Source organism: Mastomys coucha, unplaced genomic scaffold (genome assembly GCF_008632895.1).
Source record: "Mastomys coucha isolate ucsf_1 unplaced genomic scaffold, UCSF_Mcou_1 pScaffold18, whole genome shotgun sequence".
In the NCBI taxonomy this organism is placed as follows: domain Eukaryota; kingdom Metazoa; phylum Chordata; class Mammalia; order Rodentia; family Muridae; genus Mastomys; species Mastomys coucha.
The window spans coordinates 85,544,699-85,554,656 of record NW_022196900.1 but is presented as its reverse complement, the minus strand read 5'-3'; the positions used below and the strand labels follow the sequence as shown (position 1 = coordinate 85,554,656).

At 53.0% G+C, this 9,958-nt stretch overlaps 1 protein-coding gene across 2 annotated transcripts; it reads right to left on the bottom strand.

Moving 5' to 3' along the window:
- Nucleotides 1-929: 929 nt before the first annotated feature.
- On the bottom strand, nt 930-8,957 carry Fndc5 (fibronectin type III domain containing 5). Of its 2 annotated transcripts, none has more exons than XM_031378751.1 (6): nt 8,733-8,957; nt 7,066-7,181; nt 6,272-6,470; nt 5,867-5,956; nt 3,438-3,571; nt 930-2,966 (listed from the first exon to the last, which is right to left on the bottom strand). In XM_031378751.1, exons 1-6 carry the CDS (start codon nt 8,908-8,910, stop codon nt 2,961-2,963), a joined length of 723 nt encoding a protein of 240 aa, XP_031234611.1. In that variant the 5' UTR covers nt 8,911-8,957; the 3' UTR covers nt 930-2,960. The 2 variants fall into 2 exon arrangements, with proteins under 2 accessions (XP_031234611.1, XP_031234610.1); XM_031378750.1 differs by having other exon boundaries at nt 930-2,256.
- Nucleotides 8,958-9,958: the final 1,001 nt, after the last annotated feature.

The following is a 9,958-nucleotide window of genomic DNA, read 5'->3' as shown; positions in this document are numbered from 1 at the left end:
AGGCCAGCCTGGTCTCTAGAGTAAGTTCCAGGATAGCCAGGGCTACACAGAGAAACCCTGTCTCGAAATGCCAAAAGAGAGAGAGATCCTTACGTCAGGAGAAAGGACAGACCTTTTAAGCTAAAAGAACAGTTTGCTCCCTTCAGACCCATTACTGTGTACCACAGGCGTGGGAACTGGGAACCTTGCACCACAACCAGCAGGCCCTGCAAACACCACTGACTACCTCTACCCAGTGCCTCTCTGATTCTTAGTTGAAGCAGAGGGAGCCTCTCTGGGGTCCCGTTTGGAGTTCTGTCTGTTCAAAGGCTTCTGAGGCCTTCCTCTCCCTCTGCTTTCAGAACCTGCACATCTGACATTCCCTCCCTTGGCTCTGGGCAGAAATGTTTAAGGTGCCCTATTTACTGGTCCGCTCATTGGCTAATGGTGTCATTACTCTGTCTGCCTTTCAGCCTGCCATTGGAATCTTAATGATGTTTCTTTAACAGCCCAGAAGAGCACAGAGTGAATCCTGAATGATTTCTACAGAAAGCTGCCTTTGCAGTTCTTCACTCCTTTCTCACCCCCACCCCAGATAAGAACCGCAGCCCTCTGGCAGGAATAAGCACCCAGCCCTACCCAGAGAGGAAAACCCTTTGTTTTAAGAAACTGAGCAGACGCGTGCATACCTATGTGGTGAGGCAGCCCAAGCTGAGCTTAGAGAGGAGCCTCAGAAAGATGATGGTAGAGCATCTATTTTCTTCTCCTACACGTGCACCCCCATCTGTTCGAGAATTCCCTTCCAACTCCAGCTTGGCTGGCAGGCATGTCCCTAAGAAGCTGCAGGCCAAAATGGAAGAGAACTGATTCCCTCCTCCACACATCCTGACTTGCTGCCAATTGCCAGAAAAAGAGGGCAACGTTTGGGCATTTACCAAAAGACGAGGATGTGCCTTTTCATTTGTCTTTATTTTACATTTAAAAAGTGGTTATTGCTCTAACTGGATCGGAGGTAAGGACCTCCCTTAAGGAGCCTTGGCCTTGCAGCCCCACTCAGCAGGGATGGAAGTCACCAGACGATGAGTGGAACCTCATTCCCTCCCAGGAGGAAGCCCTTAGGATTGCTGACATCTGCCCTTATCCGCCTCTCCTTTCCTGTACTACTGCAGTTGGAGCAAGCAGAGTGGCGGCTGACCCAGCTTTGAGAGCTGTTACAGACCCGAATGAAGGGGCAGTCATTGGGTGATGGCTTTCAGCTCTCTGGCTTGGGCACCTGTGCTCATCATTCAGTACCACAGATATTTTACCAAGCACCTACTATGTGCTAGGAACAGCCACCCACACTACCTTGGCCACTGACTGAAGATGTAGAGTCCACCTTTTCCAATGCAGGCATTTGGCAGCCACCGTACTTCAGTCCCGAGAAGTCTGCTGCCTCATCAAGCACCTTTTTTTTTTTTTTTTAACCAGGAAGGGGCAGAGGAGAGGAGGGGGGAAGGGAAGGAGAGAGAGAGAGAGAGAGAGAGAGAGAGAGAGAGAGAGAGAGAGTGCTAGCTGTCATTTTCCACTGCAAGCTCTAGGGAAGTAGATAAGAACCCTGGATAACTTTCAGAGGACCCTGAATGAGATGGCAAGATCCAAAGACCCCCAGGCCAGTAGTGACAGTGGCTGCTCTCTGCCTGTCTGCTTGCTCAGCAGCCTCTAGGCTGTAGGATGCAGGTGTTGTCAGTTATCCGAGCTGACACTACTGCCACAGCCAAGGCACTTCCTTTAAAAGCGGGCAGTACCTTCCAGAGCTTCTTAAAACTCCACGCTGATGATCTCACCACAAAGATCTATCTTTGTGCAAGAGAGATGCAAGCAAACATCTCAGGCCTTGGCAGAGCCGTCTACATTCTGGAGTGCAGCCCTCCAATGGTGTTTTCCAGGAGTCCAAACAACTGGCATCATACGCATTTGCAAAGGTGCACCTCATACCACGCATGTCCTTAGTGGCTGAATGCAGAAAGTGTTTGATGGAGTCCAGACCCTGAAAAGCAGGCAGCCCTGCAGCCTCCCTGGTGCCATTGGTCTGACAGACGCAGCTTCAGACAGTCTTGGTATCTGCTCTCTCCCAGAGCTTTGTGCAGTTTCTCAGAGGAAGCCAGTCCAGGAGAAGGAAAGCAGGACTCTCCCATGTACTTGTGCCTTTTTCAGAATGGGGTGTAGCCTTCTAGCTTTGTGGTTTATTTGATTTTTTGCAGAATTTGGGTTTGCAGTTCAGCCTCCTCCGTTAGACTAAGATGGGGAAAAAGGAAAAACTGTGGCTAGCTGCGCCCCCACCGCTTTTACAGCTTTCACCCTGTGCCCAGGAAGGACACAGGGACCAGCAGAGGATGAAGCCCATCCCCTGCAGATGGGGTTATCCATGCTTTGAGGATGTTCACCGGGAAGGGAACAAACAAGAGAAGTGGCCAGAGCCAGTTGAATGGACTTCTTGTAAGGTAGGAAACAGGACAGATGAGAAAAGGGACAGTGAGGCTGCAGCCTAAAAGCCAGGCTCTTGTCCCTCGCAGAAACAAAAAGAATAGCCCTGCCTGGAAGTCTTGTCTTTCTCCCTTTCACACACAGCCTTTGGTCAAGCTGAGTGGCCCAGATGTGAGTCCTGTGCCAAGAGCCTTGGCACTCAGTTAACTCTCCAGCAATGGCATCCCTCCGGCTGGGTCTCTCTCATTCTGCAGCTCTGTCTCCCGGTGTAGCCCTAGCCACGGACATTGTTGAGGTGCTCCTGGAGTTATGGGTTAGTTAGAGGCTTCAGGAACCGACATCAGAAAGAGAGGAGCCAAGAGAGAGGATAGTAAGCCCGATGATACGAGAAGATGGAGGTGGGAGGAGATGCAGAGAGGGCCAGATGCATGTTGGACAATCATCGTCAGAACAGTGAGGTCCTCTCGCATTCTCTACTGTCTTCTGAGCTGCTCAGAGCAAGCACTGAAAAGGTTTCATATCTGTTTTCATAAAAGAGGAAGTGAAGGCACAGAGGTAAAACACTGCTCTAGGCAGAGTACCCCTACTCCTGCTGACCCAACCACAGCAACCAGGACTCTGCCTTTCCCATTGGCTGTCTGGAAAGAGAGAGAGACAGAGATAGAGAGACAGAGAGAGAGACAGAGAGAGACTGAGACAGACAGAGAGAGACAGAGATAGAAAGACAGAGACACAGACAGAGAGACAGAGATAAGAGAGACAGAGACAGAGAGAGAGAGACATAGAGAGAGACTGGCCCATGGCACCCTGCAAAAGGCAAGGATCCAAACTCAATTTACAGTGTCCCCTGTGTCACACAGGAAGCAGCCAAGCTTGGCTTTGCCCAGCTGCTGCCATGCCAGGCCCTGAGCTGACCCCTTCCCTCTGCAGTCTAGGGACCACAGATGTTTAAGGCACAGGCACAGGGCCACCCACCAAAGTGTTCCCCTCACCTTGCTGCGGAGGAGACCCCCACCCTGGTGCTCTGGTGTGCTGGTTTCTGATGCACTCTTGGTTTTCTCCTTGTTGTTATTGGGTTCGTTGTCCTTGATGATATCATACTGGCGGCAGAAGAGAGCTATAACACCTAGGAAGTTAGGCAGAGGCAGTCTGAGTTCTCGCTTTGCCTGCCGGATCCCCTCCAGTGCTTGCCATTCCTGAACGGCCTCTGCATGGCTGCTGCAGCCTCCCTCCAGCCTCTGGCTGCTCTTTCCACCTACCTGGCTCCCAGCCATCTCTATCGTTCTTGCTGGGCTGGTTCCCCCACAGCATGGATCTGATCATGCCTTCCTGGTACCTTTTCTTTAAGCCTCTGACAGCTACCACAGAAATTATCATGGCATTTATTGAGCACATGCCAGGCCCTGTGCTGTGCACTGACGTAGCCAATCTCACTTGATCCTCACAACTCCAGCCTATTATTATCAGTCCCAGGGTACAAAGGGAGCACACTGGTGTGATAGTTTCCTTAACTCAAGGTCATGCCACAGTGCAGAGCCTGCTTACTGTCTACTGTCAACCCAGGAACGTGGATAGTATTCATACTGCTAACTCCAGTTCGAGGTGTGTACACTATAATGTTCATTCTTTCTTCCTTCCTTTCTTTCTTTCTTTTTTAATTTTTTTTTAATTTTATTCATTTATTATATGCAAGTACACTGTAGCTGTCTTCAGACACCCCAGAAGAGGGGGTCAGATCTCGTTACGGATGGTTGTGAGCCACCAGGTGGTTGCTGGGATTTGAACTCAGGACCTTTGGAAGAACAGTCAGTGCTCTTAACTGCTGAGCCATCTCGCCAGCCCTATAATGTCCTTTCTTGATCCTTGCAGGATAGCTCTCACCTTCCCACCACAGTGGATAAAACCCAACAGCTCCTGCGTCTCTCTCCAACATCCTAAGACTTCCGTCACAAGTTTGGGTTAATTCTCTGTGTATATTGTTATGTTTATATAAACATGGTCTGTGCTGAGTCTAATAATGTACCATACTTAAACCCCCCTTTCCATATAACCCTTGTCATCCTGCCTTTTCTCAAGTGCCTGTTTTTCTATGTGCCTAAGAAACCTTCCCCCCCAGCCCCAAATGCTTCTTCAACAGAGTCCGAGTTCAAACACCACAATAATTAGGCTTGAGGGTGATGTTCCAATCTCTCAAGAGCCTCTAGTCTCCAGCCACCCCTCCCTTTCCTCCCGACCTTTCTACCTTCTCACCTAGGCTGCAGCTACTGAATGAGTCTGTGAGCATTTGTTGTTTCTTGAACCTTTTACCCCAAACACCCTTCCTCTGTTGGCTGCTTGATTAGCTTCTATTAAGCCTTCACTGCTCAACTCCCATGTTACTTCTGTTCTGGGTCTTTGGCCCTGTGGTTTCAGTGTTGGAAATCGAACTTAAGACTTCATGGATGATGGGCAAGCACTCTACTGCTGAGCCACACCTTCACTCCAGCCCCTATTATGTCTCCCCCCACCCCCCCGACTTCTAGCTCCAGAATTGACCTCATCTCCTCTGTTCTCATATTGCGCTATTTGCTATTTTACGTTTATTATTGTTTTTAAGTGTGTGTGTGTGTGTGTGTGTGTGTGTGTGTGTATGTGTGGGTATGATGTAGATGCAGGTACCCACAGAGGTCAGAAGTGTTAGATCCCCCTAAAACTGGAGTTTCTGGTGGTTATAAGTCATCTGATGTGGATACTGGGAACCGAACTAGGGTCCTCTGGAAGATCAGTAGGAGTTCCTAATCTCTGAGCCATCTCTCCAGCCCTGTCTCCCGCATTAGAACCACTAGAGTGCTCATTATCTTCAATTATAGCTAAGCGCAATCTTGTCCCAGCCCAAGTTCCTTGCAAGCACAAGGCTCTTCCTAGTCATGACTAATGCTACACTCTCCAATGGAACGGCTGATCAATGAATGGCAGCTGCATTGGATCCAGAGATGAGTGACATCTGGACTTTATCCTCACGGAGCTGAGAGATTAAGACAAAAAGAGTATCCTAAACCCACTCACATTACACAAGGATTAAAGAAGGGCAGTGTGCTGTAGACCCACAGAGGCAGGAAGACCATCCCTGGGAGGGCGTGGGGGATTTACATGGTCGCAGCTCAGCTGCATCTGAGAAGAGGTAGTTAAGGAGAATGCTTCAAGTCTGAGGTCAGGCATGGCTATGAAAGCATCCCAAGCTTGAAAACCCTTGGAGATCCAGCATACAAGATGGTAGTAACATTGCTCTGGGTAGAGGGGACTAGAGAAGGGATTTAGCCCCCAGAAATGCCACAGGCAGATCTTAGGGATTTCACCAACTCCTAGATGTCTCTAAGCCCCTACCCTTGGTGCCAGTTGGGTCGGTTAAGGTTCTTGCTTCCTCAAGGGATGCCTGACTCACCTGCCCACATGAAGAGGACCACGACAATGATCAGCACCTCGCCCGTTCGCAGCTGTTGGTTCCTCCCCATCTCCTTCATGGTCACCTCATCTGTGGGGAGAGATAAGTGAGTCCTGGGCTCCTTTCCTCCCTAGTCACCCCTCCAGGACCCAGCCAACAACTAGAAGTGCCTCTGTCAGTGCCAACACACCCAACATAAAGAGATCCAGGAACAGGGAGAAGGTCGTTTGGGGCAACAGCATTTGGACTCAACCCAAAGGAGAACGTCTGCATTGCCAGTCTCCTCCTAGGGGCCTGAAGCAAACTTTCTCCATCTCTCAAGTTGCTTGTCTTTCCTCCTGTTCTGCCCAACCTTCCTCAGCTGACTCACCCTCACCCTAGGACTCTAGCATGCCCCGTGCTTGCCTTTGTTCTTTGAGGCCATCTTTTCGGCCTCTCTCGGGGTCTTGAAGAGCACAGGCTCACTGGCTGGGCTCTGTCCCTGAATAGAGATGGCCTGCACATGGACGATATACTCCGTGTCCTCCTCCAGGTCCCAGAGAGCGCAGGATCGGGTGGTAGTGTTCACCTCCTGAATGAAGCGGAGCATCCGCACATCCTTCTTCTAGAAAGGGGAGGGCTTGGTATGTTAGCTTGCAGGCACCGACTCCCCCTCTGCCCAGCGTGACAGTGCAAATCCTCTTCATGCCTGTTACCATCCCACCACCCGTGGCATCCTTGCTTCCACAGTAACAGGTTCAGAGAAGTCAGAATGTTGCCCAGGGTCACACATCTTCTGAGAATGCAAGTATGTCCTGTGTATTTGAGGTTAGACCCATGCTCTGAATTGCCATGTCCCAGCCAAGACCTTCTGAGCCCTTGTCCAAGGACTAAGGACCTTCTGTGACCCCAATTCTAAGCTAAATGTACAACTTGTCACTGTCTCTCTCGCCTTGTGTTTCTTTTCCTTTTCTGATTCTCGACCATCATCCTCTAACCCAGACACTACCTTTTTCCAGTTTTTTGTTTTTGTTTTTTAAAGATAGGGTCTTGTGTGTTGTCTGGCTGACCTTGAACTTGATGTCCCTCTATTCCCCCTCCACCTGCCCCCCACCTCCCACCTCCTGAGTTCTGGGATTACAGCACAAAATACCATATGCACCCAGTTTCCGGTCACCATCTTCATATGCCCTCTCCCCTCAAGTACCCTCGAGGGTTACCTGCTGAGAGATGGCAAAGCCGATGACAACCTCATCCTCCAGGACATCCCAGCTGACCACTGCAGAATTGGCCTTGAGGTGCCTGACGGTTACGTTCACAGGGGCCGAGGGGCTGTCTGCAGGGCAGGGAGGTACCCGAGCCTGAGCACGTGCTGCTGTGAGGCCCAGCCCACCATATAGGAGAAAGAGAAAGCTGGGGGAGGGTATGTGGAGAGGGACAAGGATCCAAGGTGTCAGCTGGGCCATAGTGGCTCTCAAATCCTCAGTGGTTGAGAGGCCCCAAGCTCCTTGTTAGTAGCATAGAAACTTCTGCTGGCTAGAATGGCCAAACCAAGGGTGTTAAAATAAAATTGATGGGCCTGGGCTTGAACCAGGACAAGAGCTAGTGGATAGGTGGTTAGGCACGGAGGGGGAATAGCTGAATGGAGTTCCAGGAGCTGATTAGTCTGAGAAAAAGCAGCAGTCACAAGGACTCCTAGTCCATTGCTCTTTCTATAGCCTCACGCTGTCAAGTGAGTGACCTTGAGGGAAGGAGACAGACCCCGAGATGAAGAGCCAGGAGGGGCTGAGCCCTGGCATGGGAATGAGGGGCAACCTCACATGGTGAGCTGGTCAGAGGGCACCTAAGGGAAAGTGTCTATGTGAGCCTCTCCACACTCCGTGGCTCCTCACGTGCTAGGGATGGAGGAAGTTAGAGAAGAAGGGGCACTCAGAATGGGGCCCCTTGGTGGAGAGACACAGAGATAGCGCAAGGCCTTCTGGGTGAAGGAAGAAGATGAATGGGGGAAACGTCAGAGATAAGTGGGAGAGCAGCGGGGGAGCAGCGCAAGAAGGACCTTCCAGGATCGGGGAGTAGAGTCACACAGGGTTATGTCTCTCAAGAGGGCAGGTGCTGTGATTCGAAGCCCTGGCCCTGAGCAGTAACCACATATCCCTTGGACGAGTGGACTTAAGGCCCCAGGATTATGCCAGACATGCGGATGGAAAGGGACAGAAGGACACAGACAGGTGGCTGAGGTCACAGAACCAGAGAGCAGACAAGTGGAGCATTAGAGACAGACAAGGAGACAGAAGCAGGGCGAGAAAGAGTGTGAGGCAGCAACAGCCGCCAGGAGGCTCAGGATTGGGGTGACCTAGGGAGGCAGGGCCCCCGTGGGGTGGGCCAGACACTGACTGCAGTAGGGTTAGCGTCCTCCACCCCCACCCCCCACCCCCAGCTCCCGCGCACACACACACCCTTCAACCTCAGGTTCCAGTTCTCTTCATAGTCGCTCCTGCACAACGAGGTGCAGTTGCCTGTGAGTCTCTGAGAGCTCTTTGGGGACACAGAGGGAGGCCCAAGGTGGGGCACTAGTGTCCTTAGCTGCTCTCAGGGCCAGAAAAGGTGGCTGAGGCAAAGACTCAGGGTTAGGGGTTGGCCTGATGGGATCAGGAAACGCAAGAGCTTTTAAAAACTCAGAGCTGAGGTGACTGACAGAGAGGTCTGGAAGCTGAAGGACCGGTCTAGGGGTCAAGAAGGTTCGGAGGCGCTAGGGTCAGGTTAGGAGAGTAGGGACCAGGTGACCCAGGAGGTGCTCAGGGGGCAGGAAGGGAACCGAGGACTTGCCGGTGGCAGCGTGGGAGGGGAAGCTGCCCCCCTCCCCGTCCCCCTCCCCGGGCCCCCTTACCCGCCTGCACCAGCGCGAAGCAGACGCAGCCCAGCCACAGGCGGAGCGCGGCGCGGGGCGGCCAGGCGCACGGCCCTGGGGGCATGGCGGCTCCTGCACCCGGTGGCCGCTCGCACTCACGCTGCAGCCCGCGGCCCTCCCGGCCCGGCCGCCCCGCGCCGCCCCGCGCCGCCTGCATATCGGCTCCGCGGACAGCGACTCCCGCGCAGCGGCGGCGGCAGTGGTGGTGGCGGCGGCGGCGGCGGCAGCGGCCGCGTCCACGTCGGGCGCCTGGGGGGCGGGGCGCCCCCGCTGCGGGGAGAGGGCGGGGGCGGGGTGAGGACCGAGGGCGCCCCCGCTCCTGTCCCCGATTCCCACTCTGTCGGCTCCGGGGAAGCCCAGGGGCTTCGGGGACCCCACGGCTCACGCTCCCTGACCGATGCAGGAGCCGCAGCACCGGGCCACGGTCAGTCCCAGCCTCAACCCTGACCTGGCCCGGTTCGGCCCTTCCCCAGGGGAGAGGTAGGACAAGTGCTGGGGAGATGCCCATCTGTGCCCCATCTCTCGCTCCAGCCCACATCCCAGGCAGACACACACACGCGCGCGGGCACACACACACACACACACACACACACACACACACACACGAGCTGTATGTAGAGTGTAAGGGGGTTACAGACAGGGTACTCTGGGGAACATGTGTGTATTGGGGCTGAAGAGGCTCCCCTCTGACTCCCTGGAAGTCTAGCTGAGGCCTCAGACCAGTCCTTTCTTTTTCTTGTGCCTATTTTTAATCCCTTCGAGAGCACTGTGAACATCTGTCAGGCGCAGACACTCGGCAGGCCTTGCTGGCTTTGGGATTTCGTTCTCTCTGCAGCCCGTTCAGGTCCACTCCGCTGCGGGCATTTCATGTAGGTGGACATTGCAGTTTGGATAGTTGCTTTGTCCAAGGACCCACCACAGGCAGGATTTGAATCCAAGGTGTCTGATTCCCAAAGCTGGGCTCGACTCCACGGACTCCTCGCCCAGAGTGACTTTAACACTCCAGCATCTAGAATCTCTCTCTTTAAAACTGGCACATTCTAGATTATTAAAAGAACAGTCTGGAAGCGTGTTTCTCCGAGATCAGAGGGGCGGAGGCTGTGGTTTCTGGATGCTTTCGGGACCACTATGCCCATCCTGGCCTGGCTGAGCAGTGATTTAGCTAATGGCTCTAAAGTGGTAGGGGCTGGGAAATGTGGCAGATA